At 48.4% G+C, this 22,572-nt stretch overlaps 1 protein-coding gene across 1 annotated transcript in view; it reads left to right on the top strand.

Moving 5' to 3' along the window:
• Ccdc60 (coiled-coil domain containing 60) overlaps window positions 1-22,572 on the top strand; it is a 175,889-nt gene that overhangs the window by 68,637 nt on the left and 84,680 nt on the right. The window contains exon 2 of the mRNA XM_052754939.1: window positions 15,594-15,673. Within this exon, the coding sequence (XP_052610899.1) occupies window positions 15,594-15,673 (80 nt within the window). The remainder of the gene's footprint in view (window positions 1-15,593; window positions 15,674-22,572) is intronic.

Below are 22,572 nucleotides of genomic sequence, written 5' to 3'. Positions count from 1 at the left end.
TAGTCTTCTTTCATTCAACTCAGATGGATTTGCATGCCTCCACACGGTTGTACTTCCTTTCCTCAAACATGAGAAAAGCTACTCAAGATCCTCCGTAATGGGATTATATAACTATTCCGCCATCACACTCGTCTGTTTATAGATCATCAAAGTGCACAGCACCTTGTAAAACTTCTAATTAATCCTCATAAAGCTCCGGTGTCAGGAGCAGAGGGCAGATAATAACCCTCCCTCACCAATGGGCCCAACGGACCAATAGCCGCCATAACTCCGTACCTAGCCTTGAGGTCCTGTGGCGGCTCACCTGTGTTTTATCTCTTCATTAACAGTACATCTTATTAATTACAACAATTACATTAACAACTGGCATTTTTTACGCCCCCTCGCCATAAACCCAGGTATGTCCTGAGAAAGTTCCTTATGTATCAGCTGGCTGAATCTCTGCCGTGGCCCTGCACACCAGGAAACTTAAGCTCACAGCACTGTCTCATTTGCCAACAACCCTGGGCGGTGAACACACATCTATGAGATTTCCATTCCACACCTTCCTTTTGACTTTGCATGCCTTGTAGGCGGCATCCAGGCAGATGAGGTGCTGTGCATCCTTAGGAACATTCTGGCGGCGTTGCCAATGCACAGGTTGGGTTTGAGCCAGCTGTGGCTCTCATGTGTCTTCCAAATGTCATGGACTGCAAGGTCATTCCACAAAGTCCTAGCTATGTTCATGGTAATGGAGGCAGGGCCTTTGGGGAATGATTAGAACTGGGTGACATTCTGAGTGTGAGACTTCTGTGATGGCTTTAGTGGCTTTCTAAGAAGAAGACCACAGCTGACAATCTGGCTGTCTCCTCAGGAGAGGGCCCAAGTCCTCCTTCCTCATCCGTCCCCACTCTCCCCTCTCCAGCCCTGTTTGTGTGCTGCATTTGGGTCAAACCTCTTTCAGCTCTGGCTCACCTCCACACACTGTGGCACACCATCCCCCTCCCTCTTACCAATTTTACGTTTTAACTGACGAATGGATAGTGTACATGTTGTGGGATACAGTGTATGTTCAATTGTAGGGCCCCACTGTGCAAGGATGAAATCGGGCTAATTAGCATATTTGTCATCTCAAATGCTTAACATTGCTGGTCCCCCCAGAGCCTGCCCAGATTTGGAAGTCACTTCCTTTAACCCTGGCTGCCCTTCCTCCTTGCTGACCAAATGCCCACAGCCCACATTACATGGCACGGCAACAGCCTCTCTTACCCACCCACGAGACTCTCTGAGGCAGCCTTTAAAGGAGGGTATGTTTGTGGTGTGGTAGTGGCTGTGAGGTGTGGTGGTGGTGGTTGTGGGGTTTGAGCTGTTTTATTGGGGAGTGGTCAGGGATTTGAATCAAGGTCTCTTTGCATATCCTTGGCTAGGTTGAAACTCACTATGGAAGCCAGACTGGCTTGGTACTTGTAGTGATCCTCCTGTCTTTGCCTCCTGTGTTCTGGCATTGTAGATGTCAGCCACCATACCCAGCCAGAAGTCTTTGTGTTTTGTTTTTGTTGTTTGTTATTGGTTTAGAGAGTTTTGTTGGTAGTGGTGGTGGTGGTGGTAGTGTTTTTTTTGTTTGTTTGTTTTTGTTTTGTTTTTTGAATTGAATCCAGTGTCTTGTACAGGGAAGATGATTTGTTGACAAGTCTAAGGGTTGAGAGAGCCCAGAATCAGGTGCAGAGTGTGGGAGAAAAGCAAGGAGACTGTGGCCAATCAAGAGACTCCACCAGGATGGAGATGAGGGGATGTATGAGGTTAGGCAAAGGCACTCAGTCTCCAGCGGTTCCAGATGAGACCTTAACCCAGCGCCCAACCCCTGAGAGATCTGAGAAGTGCCCCAGGCAGGGCCTCTCCCAGCCTGGATCCTCACTGCCTCCTCCCTCTGGGTACATCCAAAATAGAGTTAAAAGGAATCTTTGCAGCTCTACCTGGAAACCATGCTCTGTCATCAGGCAGCTCTCCTACCTCTCCAGCACTTGTTCATTTCTCTCTAATTTGCGTGGTGAACTGCCTCTGTCCCTGATTTGCCCCGGGGAAGGCATGAAAATGAGTATTTGACGCCATCAAAGGCACCCTGCTCCCCGTCTTTGAAGGGCTCGCCTTGGTTCAGCATTTCACATCCAAAAATAACAAGCCAGTGGCTGCCAGCCGGAAGTCTTGTCCTGTCCTGCCTCACCCCACCCCCAGGAACAGTGTTTGCTAACTGTGGAAGGGAAGGCGCTTTGCTTTTCCAACAAGTCCGAACCCCAATTAGTTCCCCAACAGCTTGACGCTCACTGGTGGCGACTACGGCTTCTTACCCAGCCTTGTTATTGATTTGGTCAGAAGTAATTAAGGAGATAATTCTTACTCAATTACATTTCCCTGGATTTCTTGAGGTTGCTAACTCTGCTCCCTGGCTGTGTTTTCTTTTCCAAATTAATTTCATCTTGACTCTGAAATGAGGATAGATATTACGGGGGCTCTCTATGCTTGTTGATTTTTGTGGGAACAAAGTGGAGCTCTGTATTTTAATTCCAACGAGGTTTTCAAACTCTTTTGATTTTTTTCTTTTTTTCTTTTTTTTTTTTAGAAAATTGACTTAAAGAATAACAAGCTGGAAAACTCCACAGAAATTGTACTGAGGAACAGGAGCCCCCCCGCCAGGCCCCCATTCCATCTTTCCTGCTTCCACCCAGGGCACCCAATTCTGACACTTTGGTTGTCAGGGTTTGAATGTGGAATTGTCCCCTGTGGGTTCACATTTTGAAAATTTTCTCCTCAGCCAGCAGAGCTGTTTGGGAGGCCGTGAAAGCTTCAGGATGTGGTTCAGACATCTAGGAATACAAGGCTGGGTTTGTTTCCCCCACCAATTAAAGGACCCAAAGGCAGGGAAGAGTTTGAAAGTCAAGGAGAGCTGGAGTTTATTCAAGGCAAAAGTCACAAGCAAAGAGGGAGAGCCCATGGTGGGGGCCGGGATATTAGGCATGGAGGAACTTAGAACAATGGGTAGCGTGTGCCTTTCTGACTCCTTCCTGACTGGCTAGCCTGAAGAAAGATGTTTATTGGGTCATAGTTTGTGCAAGACATGTCTCTCCCAAAGAGCGCACCTTCAGGAAAGTGTCCTCCATGTTCTAGTGCTGAGGAAGAACCAGGAAAGAAAGAACACTTCCCACCCTCTGGCCATGCCAGTTCAAATCTATTCCCAGAGTTCCTCGCTTGACTGGAGAAACTGTCTCGCTCATACTGCCCCTCGGTGGGGTCTAATGGGCAGAGATCAGTCCCTGGGAGTGGGCTTTGAATGTTACAGCCTATCCCTAGTTCCTACCCTGCTCTCTCCTTCATGGTCTATCATGAGGTGAACAGCACTGTGGCTGTGATGGACCAAGACCACGAGCCAAGGTGACTCTTCGTTCCTTAATTCATTTCTGGCAGGCATCCCATCCCAGAGACACAGCAGTAGTCAATATGCATGCATGACTCCAAGTTCTACCTGCATTTCTCAGTCCATGTACATTTAGGACATCAGTGACCCACTGTGAGAGATGAGTTCAAGCTCCTTTGTGTTCCCACAACACTTCCTGTCCCCAGAGCCTATCCCCTCAAAGGTTATGCTACCTTTTAGTTCCCCTATGGGTTCTATAATTTTTTTAAAGCTTTATTTTCATTTTGTGTGTATGAATGTTTTGCCTGAGTGTATGTATGTGCACCATATGCATGCAGTACCCTGAGGAGACCAGAAGGGGGAGTCTAACTCCCCCGGAACTGGAGTGGGAGACAGCCTTGAGCTGTCATATAGGAGCTGGAGACCAACTCGGCTCTTCTGCAGAACAGCCAAGTGCTCTGAGCCGTCTCTCCAACCTTGAATCCTATAACTTCTTAAAATCTGCTACACACAAATGTTCCCTTCTTCACCCACCATTGGCACCTTACCTTACGGATGGGCATCTTATCAGCCCTCTGAGTACCTTATACTGTAGCAGGCTTGCCAGGGTCAACTGCACTCTTACTCAGTCCTACCCTGCAGCTCGGGCTTCCGGGCTTTGTCTCTGGGTTGAGTCCAAGAGTTAAGAATCAATGAATCCATGATCACATCCATTCATCCACTCGTTCAGCAAAGAACTGCCAAGAAGCCACTCAGTGCTTGGCACTGTTCCCTAGACCAAAGATGCCCTGTGACAAGGTCACACTCCCTGCACACACTGCATGGGGACCAGACAAGAGAGAGAAGATACAACTTACAGCACAAAAAGAGCTGCTCAAATCGGTGGTTTGGGGCATTGTGTTTAAAATACGAACGCAAGAGAGAAAAGGGCTAAGCCTAATACAGTGAAGAGATTTTAAACCGGAGACATTTGCTTCTCTTTTGACTTCATATACATGGGCAGAATTTTGAACCTCACACTTTGACCCACTTGCCAACCACCAGGCTGAAGCTGGGGAGCTACAGGAAGCGGCACACTAGGGGTTAAGCCCTTCTCCAGGGGCTGGGATGTGAGGGTGCCATTGAGGCAGCTGGATCCTGTGTTTGTCCAGCCCCTTCAGTCAACTGTCTGTGTTCCCTTTGCTGTCCAGAACACACCGGCTCAAAATATGGCTTTGAGAACAGCTGGGGACACACATCTGCTCATCGTAAATGGTGCCACATCAGTCCCTACGATGCCACCAGGGCCAGCACAGAACACACAAGGGACTTCTGGAGTGACGGAAGGGAATATTCTGTCTTTGTCATCCTTAACAAAGACGTGGACATGGAACATGGCAATAGAGAAGTTGCATGACCAAGTACCCTGACAAATCATCATAAGACACAAAATAGCATAAATCCAAGTAAAGTCTCAGCAACAAAGTGAAGTCTAACAGGAACTGAGTGGGGTGGGCAAAGGGAGCTAGTGGAGGGAATTTAAATTAGAGCACCACTGTGGGAACCAGGGTGGAGGTGCCCCAAAAAATGTAAAATTGGAACTACCACACGCTCCAGCTGTGAACCTTCTTGATATTATGTCCAAAGGAAATGTAGTCAGCGTGCCACAGTGATATCCGGGTACACCCTTTCTGGGGGGTGGTTCCCAATAAACCAGATACAGAATCAGCCTCAGTGCAAATCAACAGACGAGCCAACAGAGCAAAGATCAGTCACATATACGATTGACATGCTTTGAGTAATAGATCCATAACAGAAGGAGTGGAACCAGAGGACATTACGTTAAGTGAAATAAGCCCAGCATAGAGAGACTGACGGCAGTGGCTGGGAGGTGGCCCTGAGGGTGACAGTGCCTGCTACAAACGCATGGCAACCGACTTCAAATCCCTAGCATCCTGCAGAAAGCTGGGTGGGGCAATGCACACACCTTTAACACCATCCCTGGGCAGAGGAGGATCTCCGGGCCTCGTTGGCCATCATCTTAGCTCCCAGTTCACGAAGAGCCTGCCTCAAGGAATAATAAGGTACATGCATATGTCATACACTCACATACATACACATATAAAAGACATATACAAATATGCTCTCAATATCAGAGAAAAATAATAACAGAAAAAAATTGAAAAAGATGATCTGAAGGCAGATGATAGACCATCGTGGAAGAGGAAGTTGGGAGCGAGAAGAGATCAAGAGAGGGTAGACATGAGCAAAACATGATGTTTACATGTATGGAAAAGTCACGGTGAGTCACACGAATCGGTCCCAGTAACACATGTTAATAACTACAGTTAGTCTGCTATTGGCCGTCCCCTGTGGTAAGGTGAGCGACAATATCATCAACAAGCCATGTCCAGGATGGTGCACACCTTAGAAAGCGTTGAGGCTGCCATGGTCTGAAAGTTCTTTTAAAGCTGTGATTAGACCCCGAAGAGAAATTAAACGAGTTTATACAACCCCAGGTACCACCTGCTCCCGGGGAGAGCCCAGTGCCCCATGGCTGCGTTTCAGTGATGTATTGCTGTGCTGCAGATTGCTCCAGAAGTGGGTGGCTTGAGACAACAAACATTTATCATCTCCAGCTGCTGTGGGCTGGGAATCCAGGTGCGGCTCACTAGCAGGCCTCTGGCTTGGGGTGTCTGCACCCCAACCAAGTGGGCCTCAGAGCTCAATGTGTGGAGAGGGGGGCTTCTGAGCTCATTCACACGGCTGGTATAGGCAGCAGGTGCTCACTGGCTTTGACTCCAGGTCCTTGATACATGGGTCTCTTTGAAAGAAAAGCCTCACCAGGAAGCTGGATTCTTCCAGGCCAAAGTCAATGGTCTATGTAGACGCCATGTTCGCTCTGCCGCCCAGTCTCAGAAGTCACCATTTCTGTCATTTTCTACTCATTCCGAGAGAGAGTTACTGGGCCCAGCCCACCTCCCGAGGGAGAAGATTACACAGAGAAGTAGAAACAAAGGTTTGCTGGAGCCATCTTGGAAGCTGCATACCAGAAATAGATGTAGAAGAAAAGAAAACCTGAACATGTGTGCATGTGTGCATGCACGTGTGTGTGTGTGTGTGTGTGTGTGTGTGTGTGTGTGTGTGTGTGTGTGTGTTTATATAAACTCTCTCTAGAAGGATCCACAAAACTTGGTACACTAGTCATCTCCAGAGCAGAATGTGCACAACTCACTGGCAAGATGGAAGCGACATGTCTGTAACCACCTCCCCTTTGTCTGTTTTGAAGCCATTTAGAAATACTGTGTTGATTTTTTTTAATGAAATGGACTTCACTACTTTATCTCGGCTGGGATCCTCTCTTCTAAACTGATTCTGCTAAAGTGACCTCTCATGGCCTCTTCCCAGCATTGCCGGCTTCAGGCATGTTCTTTCCTGGTTTTGGTCATCGGAAGAACCTGCATGACCCCCCTTTGACTCCAACCTCCAATCATACTCTCTGTTCCAGGCTCCCCCTGGCTGCATGCATCCATCTAAAATGCCTATAGGGGAAGAAAAGCAGTGTCTCCCATCACCCATCCCCAGAACCACGGCTGTAGCAAAAAATAGACTGACAGGAGAGAGGCGTAGCGGGTTTACTGAAGCATGCTTTCACCATGACACTGGAGTCTGCGGGATGATGGCCAGAAACCCCGGGATCTGTATGTCTTTATGCTAAGTCTGATGAAAGAAGTGGATTATGGCAGAGAAAGATGACTGGGGAGAAAGAAGAATGATAGATGTTAATAAATAATAAATTAGTGTTAAGGTTTCAGCTAGGACTGCTCAGCTTCTCTCTCTCTCTCTCTCTCTCTCACACACACACACACACACACACACACACACACACACACACACACGCACACACACACACACACACACACACACACACAGATATGGGGCAGAACACTTGTCACATGAGGGGGCACCTCGATGGGGCATTTGGAAGCACCTTTTCTAGATTTTATGGCTCAGAGACCAGAGTTCAAGCTCCTGTGACCTACTTCAGGGAAGGGAAGGGGGAGGGGACAGACAGGATTGGGAGCGGAGAGGTCAGAGATCCTTTTCAGCTAGTTTTCAGTTTGATGTGAGCTTTATGAAAAACCTTCCAAGCCTGTGTGCTGTGTTTGGTGTCTGCGTGGCACCCTCCCCCCCCCCCCCCGAGGGTGAGTCACCTACAGATGCCTCTGCCGCCCAGCTCAGGCCACGAGCTTCCTGGAAACATGATGCCCTCTCGTCCTCCATCACACCCACAGGCAGTCAAACTCAGAAGGTATTTCAAAGCATTTGACCGTTATCCCAGCACTCAGTGGGTAGAGGAAGGATCGCAAGTTCAAGGCCAGCCTAAACCCAACAAGAACAGCAGCAGCAAGTACTGAGCTATCCTCGCCAATCTCTGTGTCTCCTAAGGAGGTCTGTGTAAATGGGCACTGCCTGGCATTCCTGAGGAAGGCACTGTGGAAATCACGCCCCGGGAACCCTATAGTCACACTGAGGCTCGTGCCCAGGGTTATGCTCCAACCAACTCCGTCTGGCCAGCTCTTTCGTTCCTTGGTTCTTTTCTATTTTGCCAGCAGCTTAAGCTCAGTGGCAGTATGGAAGATCACATGCTTTCCATGTGAAAGCCAAGGTGGTAAAGCTAGGTACCAGTGTGAGGCTGAGCTAGCTCCTCAAGGGTGGAAGGGTGTGTTTGGACTCATAGTTTGAGGGTGCAGGCCACTCAACTTCACAGGTGATCAGGCTGGCAATCATGTATCCAGGAGGAATCCTTGCTGATTCCTCCGGGGACCATGGCAGACATCACTAATCAATTACAGAAATTCTTCTGATGAGATTGGACCTTGGGTGCTCCAGATAGCCATGACTGCTGTCGGGGAGATGGAAGCTGGCATGGGAGCCCAAGCCCATGTTTCCTAAGAAGCTTAGTGCATTCCCAGACACACGGAACTTAAGCACCATCCCAGAATCTATTTCCTTAAGTTCATCCAGGATTTTGAAGGATAGCCCCCAGTCCTTCACAGGGACTCAGGTCAGTTGCCAGTATCTGATAGGTGTACCACTGGTCCCTTATAGCTAGACTTTCAAAAGATCACGTGCGATTAGCATGTTTTATTACCTTTTTTAACTAGTGCCTTGGCTGTTGGCAAGCCAGCTTAGTCCCTGGCTGGTGGGGGCTCAAGGATGCTGGCAGCCGATTTCCATTTCAATCAAGTGAGAGTTGAGAGACGCCGAGGCAGACGGATCAAGGAAAGGGGAATTTGATTGGAAGCGATGGCTTCTAGCGCCACCTACCGGTACACCTCCACATAGCTGCCCTTGCTGACCTGGACGGTCAGTAATGAGTTTGTTTGGAAACATTCTCATACGCTTTCTCGAATTATTTATTAACTCGTGTTCTGTGATTCAATGTGTAAAATCCACAGATGCATAGTGGCAGGAATGTTTGCTTGGTAAACTTGGTTAAGCTCCCTGTACCAAGAGCGAAGTTGAGTTTCTCACAGTCCTCAGGTGAGGACCAGGCAGGCGCTACTTTGGAGTCCCGATACCCTGTGTAGGGGGTCAAAAGAAACAAGAGCAAAGAGATGGGATGCTGTGTGTGTCGTCTGCAGCTGGCAGTGGAGACTGACGCTGGGAGGGAAGACAACATGAAGAAATCTTTAGGGAAGAAAGACAGTCGCTGAAGGCAGCTGTTGGAACAGGAGACCACCCACAAACAAGGGTTCCCACAAGGGTTTGGTCACAAGGGTCCCAGTACAGAAGGTCACAGTTCGCGGACCCCTGTGTCAGAGAAGGGTGGTGAGAGCACTGTATTCCATACCAGTGTCTTTGTGACCTTGAAGAAGTCACTTTCTCTAGGGTCCTGGGGCTCCCTTCTGGCAAGATAAAAATCAGGATGCCTGGGAGGATGCCTGGGGAGGAGAAATGAAGCAGTGCACACTGGGACAGCAAGGGAAGGATGCTCCACAAACACAGTAGGTCCGCACATCACGGGCACAGGGAACCTGTTTGTCCCGGCATGGCCAGAGTGGTCCCACGGTATCCACAGATCCTACCACATTAGAGGTACCTTGTCCCCTTCCTAGTCAGTTACTGCCCTGCAGTTCGGCCATCTCTCCACTCATTCTGAAACAGAGAGGGGAGCTCAGAGCCAAGACTGCAGGGGCTCTCTTCCCCAGGACTGTGGCTGCTCATCCCCTGCTCCCTTCACACCCTAAAAACTCCCCTAAGTTCTTAGGAACTCCCTCATCTCCCACCCCAGAAGACAGCCCCCTTTTCTATCACGTCTCTCTTTCAATGGCCAGATCCAACTTCTTGTCCCCTGGGTTCATAAGAAAGTGTGGAGAAGGGGAGTACCACTGACCCTCAGCAAAGGACTTCTTGAGGAACTCAATAGAACACTCCATACTTCTCTTTGAAGCCTTGGCCTGTGGCCAAGGCCCCTCATCTTGTGAATCCCTGGCTCCCTGTTTTATATCTTCATATGACTGCGATGGTTAGTTTTGGTTTTTTCTTGTCAACGTGACACAAACCTAGATCTATCTAGGAAGAAAGGATCTTCATTAAGAAAATGCCCCTCCACAATTAGCCTGTAGGCATGACTATGGGGACATTTTCTTGATTAATGATTGAAGTGCAAAGCCCAAGCCCCCGGTTGGGAGGTTCCATCTCTGAACAAGTGGTCCTGGGTGTTACAAGAAAGCAAGCTGAGCAAGCCATGGAAAGCAAGTGAATCAGCAGAAGTCCTCCATGGCTTCTGCTTCAGTTCCGGGCTCCAGGTCCCTATCCGGACTTCCCTCAGTGATGGACAGTGATGCGGAAGTATAAGCTGAATAAACCCGGTCCTCGCCAAGTTGCTTTTGGTCATGCTGTTTTATCACAGCAATAGAAACCCTAAGACAACAATAAAATAAATAAATAAATAAAACATCCCCCCCCAAGGAAACTGCCCACCTACAGCATAAAGCACCATCAAATGCTTAACTATCAGCTGCAAACTGAAGTCTCAAGAGCCCCCACCCCATAGCCTGCTGCAGTCTGTCCCAAGAACTGTCTGGTCTCTGGCTTGCTCACCCCTGATCTCTTTTCAAACAGTCACCCTCCCCTGACACAGCTCCACGGAGCATCCCAGCTGTTCCCCTGATGTCTACATCAACCCAGACACACTTAACGGGAATTCGTTTCCATCTTAATCTGATTCCAGGGAGATCATGTTTTAAGGTTTAACAAAGATGAGTTTGGAACATCCTTTCATAAAACAGAGAAAACAGGTATTTAGAAGATTGGCTCTCTGGCCGTGACCTTCAGTAAATTGTGCTGATTGCCTGCCTCGTAGAAATCTTTATGGGGAAATCTAACAAAAATTCAATGGATAAGCTATCTAAATCAATAGCTAGTTCCTACCATGCAAAGCAGGGCACTAATGAGGGAGGCGTGCTGTTATTAAGAACACACATTTTGCTGACTATGGTGGTGCATGCCTATAGTTCCAGCACTTGAGAGGCTGAGGCAGGAGGATCATGAGTTCAAGTCAAGCCTGGGCTACAGTTGTGAAAGTGTTTTACAAAGAGAAAATGTTCTGATGTCACTAGAGCCCATTTCCACACCCAGGCTTCACTACTTGAGCATGTCTTTTTCAAAACCTTTCCAAGTCTGCCTTACAAAGTGGAATTGCAATGTGACGCAGACAGATGACATCACACACTTGAGTAGGAATGCCGTTAGAATAACGGGTAGCAAATAAGGCGAAAGTTCTGGTAGGATTAGCATGAGCGCCATTGAACAGATGGGGAAACTGAGGCTCTGAATGTGGCTCTCTCAGCAGCAGTCAGATTCTAAACAACAGAGTCAGGCCTCCTGCTGAAAAGCAAAGCCCTTTTCTTTTCAACCAAATCACTCCCAACAGTGACTATCTAAAGAGGCCACCACCTCCTCCTCACACCCATCAGTAAACAACAGAGTCACACCCATCTAAACAACAGAGTCACACCCATCTAAACAACAGAGTCACACCCATCTAAACAACAGAGTCAGATTCTAAACAACAGAGTCAGGCCTCCTGCTGAAAAGCAAAGCCCTTTTCTTTTCAACCAAATCACTCCCAACAGTGACTATCTAAAGAGGCCACCACCTCCTCCTCACACCCATCACAATGCACCTTAGCCTGGTCCATCACAGACATCACAATGCACCTTTCACAGTCCTCTGATGCACACCTCACATCATCTGTCAGAGGCGGGATGCTGTCGGCACCTACTGAGGGAGACATACGCAGGGCAAAGACATGACTGTTTTCTAGGAAACAGAGAACGATGCCACCACTCATATTCAGAGAGGAACAGGAAAACCAGGGCCTCCAAAGGACAATCACACATCCGAAGAGAGCAGAGACAGGTAAAGTGAACTGTCCCTAAGGTTGGTCCCTGGCTAAGAACCACAGCCCAAGTCAAAGAGCGCAGTTGGCCATGGGCTTAGCATGCCACTTATTCTGTCCTATTTTTCTCTTAATCTGATTTTCTAAGATGTTTTCCAGCTTTGTGATGAGAATAAATTCTTCAGTGTGGAATTGTTTGGGAGTTGTGTCCCCCTCCCGGTGAAAAGACACAGGTCAGACGCATTCTAATGCAGGAAGTGGTGGCCTGTAAGGATACGGACATTCAGCAGTTCCCGGAAAAGTAAGGGACGCATAAGAGGGCTGTAGATATTTGAGAGTCATGGATCTGAAATGTTCCACAAAGGCTCATGTGGTAAAGGTTTGACACTACTGGGAAGTTACAGAGCCTTTAAGGGGCAAAGACTCTGAGGAGCTCTTTAGGTCTTTGGGGGTGTGCCCTTTAAAGGGGTTGTGGGACCCGGGTGTCTCCCTTACTCTCTCTTTTCCTTGGCCATCATGGGGTAAGACGTTTGCTCTTCTGTGTTCCTCCACCATATGTACTGCCTGCCTCCTCATGGCCTCACAGCCATGGGCCAGTCCATCATGGACCAAAACTGTGAGCCAAAATAAACCTTTTCTCTTTATAAACTGGCCGCCACACGGGGTGTTTGTTATAGTGGCAGAAAGCCATTCAGAGGAAATGACAGGGAAGGACCCCAGCTCTGGGTGTACCTCAAAGCCACGGGAGACACTGGGAGTGCTTATTTAAGATCAAAGGATAAAGGCTATCTAAAGTTACGGTCTGTGATGACCCACTTAAAGCAAGAACCAGCTTTCTAGTGCAAAGTGGTCTGGAGCCAAGGCCGCTTCCACCTTGCTGAATTCCTGTCTTAGCTATGACCCAATTACTAAACCCATGCCATAACCCCAAAACCATCTCCTTTGGGCCTTCATTTCCATTTCTCAAACCCCACATAGGAGCCCATCATTAAAAACTACATTCCCCAGGATCCCTAGGTTCAAACAGTAGAAAGTTCCAGCAGGAAATTGGAGGGTAGGATGAAGGGAAGGCTCAGGGTTTCCCCATCTGTCTCTCATCACCTACAACTGAACCCAGCTTCCCAGGAGTCCAGCCTATGCCAGGCAGGCCAACTCCAGGGTCTCTCAGGATCCTTTCCTTTAGTCCTGCCCTAAGAGTGGCCAGGGTGGCCTTCGTTGGCTAATTTTCAGGGGTTCTTATACTATCCCTGATTGGTTTTCCAGATCTTCCGACACGCTGTAGCTCTACAATGCTCCACTCCTTCTGTCGAACTATGGGGCATGAGCTTTTAGGTCCCATCCAGAGCCTGCCTGATGTCATGCATAAAACTCACTTCACTTCCAGGACCTTAGACAACTCAACTGAAATCAGCTTGCAACATTTCTATTTTTTCTGCATCAAGAGAATTAGTCAAAATTGTTGTACAAACATGAAAGACACCATTATTTAATTAGAATTAATACATGTAAATTACAGAAAATTAGGAAAAGAACAACCCAAGTCAAAATGATTGTTTAATTAACTTACAGACACCCTGATATGATATCTCTGTCGTTGATTTATTGTATTTCCAGATCATTCTATTATGACATAAATTCTTTGCCAACAATTTAAAAAAAATCATCTGTATGAGATGATAGAAAATGGTTAGGAATTTCTAGACAAAGGAAATATGAGCACTCTCTATGATCTAATTTCTTTATGTCATATAAGCTACATTTTCCCTTGAAATAATAGCCCACCGCCACTCTTTCATGCCAATAAACAAACATCTACAGCAACATGAAGCATTAGCAACAGAATTGAACCATTTCATTGTCTGTCTGGGCAAACCGTGGCTCAGCCCCACAATGCCTGTCTGCTGGGCACTGAGGTTTCTGCAGGGTGATTCACACCTCTGTGGTAGACATCCTCACAGGGAAGCTCCCTTCTTTCTTTGGACGTCAGTGGGATTGCTGTAGGCACAGTGCATACAGCTGTGCACCCTTTTCCCATGGGGACACCTGAGGAATGCATTGTTGAGTCTCACAGTCATTGTACAGATATCACAGAACAACCCTAGGTGGTACAGCCTGCCACCCACCTGTATATATGTGTGTATGCATGAGAGAGAGAAAGAGATCCCTGTTGCTCAGGACTTGATGAACAAAATCACCCCAGATTAAATCCATCACAGGAGGAAAACAATACAATCAAGAGGCTGGATAAACACGGGACACCCAAGGCTGTTGCCAGCACAACAGCAGCCTGGCTTAGAGCAAACGGATTTGTATAAATAAGAAAACTCTCAAAATCATAAAAATGCAATACAGCAAACACGGAGGCCAGTAACACACAGTTATCACCACAAGTGTCCTGTGCCCCATGTAATTGCACTCACTGTATCTTTTAATTTTTATTTGTATGTATTATGGTGTATGGCACATGGTGTGCATGTGTGTATGCCTTTTGCACATGTGGTTACTTGTATATTGTGGTGCGATGGGTATGTGTGCATTTGTGTGTGTATGCACATGGATATATATACACGCACATGGGTGTGTGTACATGTGGACACAGAGGCTGATGTCAGGAATCGTCCTCCATTGTTCTTCCACCTTACTCAATAAGGGAAGGTCTTTCAATCAAACCCAGAGCTTGCCAATGTGGCAAGTCTTGCTACCCAGTTTGCTCTGGGGATCCCACACCTCCACCTTTCAAGGCTGGACTTACAAGAGTACTGCCATGCCTATCTGCAATTATGTGGGTTCTAGGGATCTGAACTCGGGTCCTTAAGCTTGTGCAGCAAGCCTTTTAACCATGTAGCCGGCCCCTAGAGCACTCTCACACAACCGCCAGAGTAGTAGGTATGCCGACTCCAGCATTACCACCCAGGAATACTGCATTGCCCTATGACGTCACTGTGCAGCTCCACTGCACTCTCACTTGCTGTTCTTGCTGTTCTTGCTGCTGCTGCTGCTGCTGCTGCTGCTGCTGCTGTTTCTGCACCTGCTAGGCAAATGTTCTACCAGGGAGCTACTATAACCCACCCCCACTAGCATCTCATGAGACACCATCATCTGTCTGTGTTGCCCAGTGGACTGGGACTGTACTTTTGAGGCTTCTCAGTTATAGATAGATAGATAGATAGATAGATAGATAGATAGATAGATAGATAGATGGATGATAGGTAGGTAGATACATAGATGGATGGATGATAGGTAGGTAGAAAGAAAGAAAGGAAGGAAGAAAGAAAGAGAGAAAGAGAGAAAGAAAAAGACTAAGTGACCTCTATAGTGGTTGTAAAAAGAAGTAATTTGGGGGCCCAGTCCACACAACTAGTCATCCAACAGACCAAGATGAGAACTCAGGGCTACGTTCCTCCAGAATCCTTACCATGCCTGCTGTGCCACGTGGCCCCTACCAATGTAGAGATGAACTCACATGCCCGGAGCCTTCCAACCTGGACAAGTATCGCTACAGTTTTGATGTTGGATGTCCTGGTCCTCAGTGCGGAGCTGTTGGGAGGTGGAGCCTAGTGAGAGGTCTCTGGGTCATGGGGTGCATGGCTTCTCCCTTTTGCCTCCCAGCCACTGTACCACATACCCCGATCCTGACACAGATCCAAAGCAACACAGGGCCATGCGGCCACAGCCCAGAGCCTCCACATCTATGAGCTGGAGTAGAACTTTTCCCTTTGCATATTGATTGTCTCACGGGGTACAGGGGCTCTGTTATCCGACTCCATCCGGAGCAACTGTGTTAATGTCCCCTCTCCTCCCCTGTCTTCCCATCAGGTCGCAGACAAGACAGTGAAGAACATTAGGTATATAGACAAGGAAATAATAAACCTCAAAAAGGATCTTGTACGAAGCCGGTGAGTAAGCCCTGTATGAAATGAGTGATGAGCCAGTGGACACTGCCAGTCAGGCTGGGGACGGGGTGGGATGTGGGTGGTGGGATGAGCCTTTCCCTAGACACCCACTGGAATACTTATAGGAGGGTAATCTTGGAAAGAGAAAGGGACCTATTTTGGTTTTACATCTCAGGGAGAATTATAGACCCTCCAACAAGGCCAACTGGCATTGATGGGGGTTTCTGGGGTCCTCACACTTGGTGCCAAGCTCTTTAACAACTGAACCATCCTCTCAGGCCCTAGATAAAACATTTTTTTTTCTCTTCACTCCTTAGCTCCTTTCAAGGAACTGGCAGGAGAATAAAATAGGGCTTTGGATTTAGCCAGTGAAGGTGGAATAAGAGGTGGGGACCTTTTTTATCCATTTGCTTTTGCAGAAAACACACATGAGGTGAACACTGAGGGTCAGAGTCTTAGATACTGCCCTCAAGCCAGACCACAAGGAGGGGCACAAGTCACCTTCCTTGACCCCTCATCACCTGTAAGGTCCCTTGCCTCTGTCCAGCAGTGTAGACTAATGACTGAGGCCAAGTGGAGGATGGAAAAGGAGGTGGTGTATAGGTAATAGGGCTAGGCAAAGGGTCAAGAAAGGACTGTAAGAGCAACATTCCCTTTCCATATGAGGGGTGGCCCTGTCTACTCTCCAGGGGCTGGGCCATGACGTAATCTTTAAGTTCATGACTATCCACACTAGGAACAGATGGAAACAATTCCAGTAATGTTTTACTTAACCCAAAATACTATCACTCAAATTGTATTCAATAAAAAAAGCATTTAGGGCTGGAGACATAGTGTGATGTTTAGTTTTGATTGTCAACTTAACTCAATGTGGAATCACCAGGAAGAGGGTTTCAATGAATCTCAAGAGGGTCTCAGGAGAGTCTCGGTTGTCTAGGTTGGGTCAGCCTGTAGCCATGCCTGTGAAGGGTTTTTCTCAATGGAGTTCATTGAGGTGGGAAGATCCACCCTGACTGTGTGCAGTATTATTCCATGGTCTGGACCCTGGGCTGAATGACAAGGAGAGAGCAAGCTGAACGGCAGGCATGTGTGCATTCATTTCTCTCCGCCCACGACTGTAGATGTCATGTGACCAGCTGCTTCAAGTCCCCTGCCTCGACTTCCCCAAAATGACGGAGATAGCCTGGAGCTATAAGCCAACTAAACCCTTTTCTCCCCTGAGTTGCTTTTGGTCAGTGTTTCGTTGCAGCCACAAAGCGCAGACGAGAACACTCTACATTTCAACATTCTGTTGAAAGGGGAGAAACAGTAGCAAACAGTGAATGACCTAATGGCCAAGGTGTGGTCCCTAGCTGAAGCTCACACTAACATGTGCCGGCCAGGTTTCAAGTGTCTGGTTCTCCCTGTGAAGGAACTACTCCTTCACTCCCTACCCTGGAGAAAGTCCCAGCGTTGAAGCCCCAAGTGACTTTCTTTAGAACAAGGGCCACTAAGGAGGTAATTGAGGTTAAATGGGGTCAAGAGCATCCTTATCTGGTCTGCGCTCTTGTAAGAAGAGGGGGCCACATCAGAAATTCATACACAGAAGCGCATGAGGACAAAGCAAGCAGGGGGCCTCCCAGCAAACCAGGAAGAGATGTTCCAGGACCAGCTGAGCCTGCCTACGTCTTGCCTTGGACTTCAGCCTCCACAGCTGTGGAAAACAGCGCACGCAGCCCATGGCACTCTGTGAAGGCAGCCCCAGCAGTTTCGTAACATCACAGATGACGTTGCAATTCTCCGGTAGGTGATGTCCTCCGCTCAGGGCTGACCAATAGGGTTCACCCTGAGAGTCTCAAGTTGAGCTGAGCTCAGGACGGCATGTGAACGTGACTCAGAATCCAGGGCTGAGACACGTTGTGTCTGAAACCATGTTCTGAGGACTTTTGTGGCTGATGCCTTGGGAACCAGGAGGCTCTGGAGACTAGTGAGAGGTGAGATGGAGAAGCCAGGACTTACCTGGTAGCAGCTGTAGCAGGAAGCAAATAATAAGGATTTTATGGGGCTCAAAAAGGCCCAAACACAGGATTGATTGATCCTTGTGGACACCATTAGACCCATGTCCATTCTTTTTTTTTTTAGATTTTATTTTTATTTTCAATTATTGCACATGTGTCTTTGCTCTCATGAGTACAGGGCCCTCAGAGGCCAGAAGTGGACATCAGATCCTCTGGAGCTGGAGTTACAAGCAATTGTGACTTGGGTGTTGGGAGCCAAACTCAGGTCCTCGGCAAGAGCAGCTGCATGCTCTTAATTGCTGGGCCCCCTCTCCAGCCCAACCATGCCCATTCTTACCAGCAGCTGCCAACTCAGAGTCCCCTCAAAGAGGCAACCCGGGCTCTTCAGGCACCAAGTGAGGCTTCCCACAACAATCTGCACATTTCCTAGCAGCATCTGGTAATGCCACAGAGGCCTGTGGGTGCCTGGATCTGTGTGAGCCCCAGATTCCTGCCTAAATCAGGGGGACCCAGGCTCAGGAGGCTGACAAGCATGGGTGAACCAGCTTGCGCCTAGAACCCATCATTAAATTGTCAGGAAACGTGCAAGTTGCTTATTAAACACAGCTATTATTTAAATCTACAATTAAATAAATATTAACACACAGACAGCTACTGGAGAGCCAACCCGTGTGTGTGTGTGTGTGTGTGTGTGTGTGTGTGTGTGTGTGTGTGTGTGTGTGATGTATGCACATTTGTGTATATGTAAAGTGTGATGTCCATGCACATTCACAGATGGCAATGGAGCACACTGGATATTTTACTCTGTCACTCTCCACCTAGTCCCTTGAGACAGGGTCTCTACTGAAGCTGGAGCTAGGCTAGTGGTCAGTGACACCCTGCCCCCCACCTCACCTCAAATAATCCCCCTACTTCTACCCGGGCTGGGTTATAGGCATGCATGCAACCACTCCTGTTTTGTTTTGTTTTGTTTTGTTTTTTTACATAGGATCTGGGGATTTGAACTCAGATGTTCATAGTGCACTTACCCATAATCCACCTCCCCCCCCCCCCCCCCCGCCACTCATCTCGATGCCTTTGTACGTTTTACTCTCATCTAGTTTCTTGGGGTTATCGGTGGTTAAAACATCTGTGTGGCAAAAATACTACGGAAGGAGCCTTGCAGTTTGAATACGAAATGTTCACAGGCTCACGTGTTTGGACACTTGGTCCCCAGTTGGTGGCTCGATTTCTGGCGGCTATGAGACCTTTGGAAGGCAGAGCCTCCCTGGGGGAGGGAGGTCCTCAGGATCCAGCCCCGAGGTTTTATGGCCTGGCCACATTTCCTGCCCTCGCTCTGACAGCCAGGCCAGTGTTACTGTAGGCACACCCTCCCCACCATGACTGACTGCATTCCCTCCAGAACTGTCAATCAAAGCAAAGCCTTCCTCTCCTAAGCCGACTCCAGTCGGGGTGTTCTAACACAGCAACAGAAAAATACTGAACACAGAGTGTTGAAGCAAATGCCCTCCTAGCTCTGGGTCTACTGACGCCATATTACCCCAGATCAGCCATGGCCGGAATGTTTATGGGATGGACATCAGTAAGCAAGTCTGGCTTCTCTGCCTCCGGCCCTGCCCTGGGAACTGACTGGTAAGCACTCACCAGCACACCTCTGGGGCAAGCCTCCAGAGAGGCAAAGGCGGGAGGTGGCGCCAGCTCAGGAGAGCGGGGACACTTGATGGACAGGTGAGGCGGTGGCTTTTCTGACATCCTTCAGTTGACGGAGGGAGTCTGTCACTGGTGCCTGACACAGTTCCCACAGATCCGGAATAAGCCAGGATTTAACACCCGCACCAGGCGACAGGGTCAGCCTGCTTGGCTGATGGACGTGAACAAGACAGGAGGACAAGGACACACAGAAGAGCCACGAGCAAGAAACCAAGAAACGGCATTGAGATGTTCCAGCCACACTGGCAGGGGCTGCTGACAGTTAAGGAATCAGGAAATCTCCTTCAGGAGGAATTGGTCTGTTTTCCAGGGAAAGTTGCCTTGCAGGGAGTTTCGACACAGGAGCACACAGAATTGCACATGCACTCTTGTACACACACAGTGAGTCCATCCCCATTATTAACTGAGGTGAATTGTTAGCTAAAGAGATGTTGTCTCTTCTACTAATTTTTTTTTTCAATCCGTACCATCTCCCATTCGAGTCGAGCCCACCTTGAACCAAACCCCCTGTCTCCTGGATTTTTACTTAATGCTCCAGCCTTCTTATAATTCAATCACCCCATCCCTGGCTTCATGGCCAATTGAACACGATGCTAAAAAAAGAATAAAGCACTAACTGCCTCCTCCTCGCCTGTGGCACCAGATGTTCGGCAGGGAAGAGCAGCCCGCACTGCTCGGCATTGCCAGTGCCGGCTCTCTGCTGGCAAAGGTTAACAACTGGAGCCTCCTCGTGGGCTCAGCCCTTGATCCACCCAGGGAACCAATGGCGGATCTTCCTCCACCAACACCTGTTGACGCATGTGCCTTGAGGAAAGCAAACATCCCTGTCACAGAAATATTCCACCCGAAGCCACGATCGCCCCACAACACGGTGTAGCCGGGCTCAGGCACCTACAAGTGGTGACGGGTTCCAGCCCCCCTGCCCCACAGTATAGATTCTCAAACATTTAGGAGATCTGAGGCACTGTTTTGCCAACAGCATTCAGTACACAGCAAAAGCAAGGTGATCAGAAATAACTGAGGTGGATTTGGGGGCAAAGGAAGAAGCTGTATGTGTTGAGGTGAATGCTTCTCTCCTGTGGGCTGTATCCTCGTGACCCATGTAGGTCAGTGCCCTGTGTGGTGCTTTTCAGGAACAGCGGAACCTTTGGGAGGTGGAGACCAGTGGGAAATATTTTTTGGTTTTTTTTTGAGACAGGGTTTCTCTGTGTAGTTTTGGTTCCTGTCCTGGAGCTCGCTCTGTAGACCAGGCTGGCCTCGAACTCACAGAGATCCACCTGCCTCTGCCTCCTGAGTGTTGGGATTAAAGGCGTGTGCCACCACTGCCCAGCTCATTAGAGGTTTAGAGCTGTCTCAAAGGGGACTTGGGGCCCTAGACTCTTCTACGCTTTTTGCTTCCTAGTTCATAAGGCGAATCACCCTGCCCACACACATCTCACCAGAGGCGCAATGAGCAGGCCTGTTGACTCGTGGGAATTCCAAAACCAAGAGACGAAATAAACCTTGCCACTTTATAAGGGCACTGCCTCCAGTATTTCATCACAGTGACAGAAAGATGACGCAGGCATCCTTCAGATCTGTATTAGTTAGTTAGTCGATCAGTCTTCTTCTCACTGTGGTAAAATCCCTGACGACAACAACTCAAGGAAGGAAGAGTTGCTGTGTGGTTCATGGTTGAGGACACAGCCCGTCATGTCAGGGGGGCATGGCATCAGCTTCGTGAGGTGGCTGGCCACACTCGCTGCGCCCACAGTCAGGAAGCGGGGGGCACGCCGTCGCTGCTCCACTGGCTTCCTCCATTTTTCTTCTTATCCAGTTCAGGACTCAATCCCATGGACTAGGAACAGTATCACCCACATTCAGTTAAACCACTCTGCAAACACCCTCATGGACACGGCCAGAGGCATCCTTTGTGCTAAAAATAAAGCAATAAACAAAACCCAAGCCTCTCATCCTCGGCAAGAGGCGATGGTCTGCTTTGTACTGGGATGAAGTCATATGTAAGCAAGCCAGCAGGATTGGAGGTGGACAAACCAAGGTGGGTACCGAGGCTGCCGATGCCGAGACTCGGTGGTAGACGGGCATGGCTATGTTTGGTGTGCATGATTTATACAGAGAGATCGTGGGCCTGATAGCTGAATGAGGGAGAGAGCCATTCACACAAAGGGCAAGGCAGGTACTTCAGAGCCTGGGTTGAGTGGGTGATGAAGACAGAAAACACTGGACATGCTATCTGGTCAGAAAGGCTGTGTGGAGGAGCAGGATAAGACAGGGTGGGAGAGACAAGAGATGGAGCTGAGTGTTAGGGAAACCTAGAGGGCCATGCAGAGACATTTGGAGAACCGCTGGAGGGTTCTGAGCAGGAGGGGATGGTCTGACTTAGAAAAAGGATTCCACCCACTTCATAGAGACAGCCTGGAAGGCCGCAGTGAGAGACGACCCCAGAGTGGGTCAGGAAACAGCAGCAAGCAGGCGGACTCAAGTTTCCCCGGGGGCAGAACCACCAGACTGCGTGGTGGATTGGATGTGGGAGCCGAGGGGAAAGGCAGCATCCATGTGTCTTAAGACCTACTGCCACATCCGTGTCTTCCTGTTAGGATGTAGGAGCTCATAGCCGGTCGTGTCCATGTTGTGGTACCAAACAAGTATTCATGGGATGGATTAATTTTCTTGTTCATTCTGTTAACTTAGTTAACACTGAGGAAGAAGACTAACATGCTAGTAAAAGATGATGCACACACACATGTACACACCATACATATATACATACATATACATAGGGACACACACACATACACAAAAAAACCACATACATACACACATACCCCACACACCTATACACAAAGACATACACATATACACAGAGACACACATACCACACACACACACACACACACACACATACACACACACCCATATACATAAAGATACACACACATACACAAAGACACACATACACACACATAGAGGTGCATCACATACACACACACACACACACACACACACACACACACACACACACACACACGGACATGCACACAGACATGCGCACACACACAGGTTCTTGGTAGATAGGAAGAGACAGAATGGAATTCCTTCTTTACCCTTTTGTCTCTCTGGCTCCACAGCCTGTAGGAACTGGCCATATTAAAGGAGCCCTACATCTTAGCTGATTGTCTCTAGGGAAATGCCGTC

Source organism: Peromyscus californicus, unplaced genomic scaffold, assembly GCF_007827085.1.
Source record: "Peromyscus californicus insignis strain IS unplaced genomic scaffold, ASM782708v3 Scaffold_2__1_contigs__length_46816999, whole genome shotgun sequence".
In the NCBI taxonomy this organism is placed as follows: domain Eukaryota; kingdom Metazoa; phylum Chordata; class Mammalia; order Rodentia; family Cricetidae; genus Peromyscus; species Peromyscus californicus.
The sequence above is the reverse complement of the archived record's forward strand: the minus strand, read 5'-3'. Positions and strand labels throughout refer to the sequence as shown.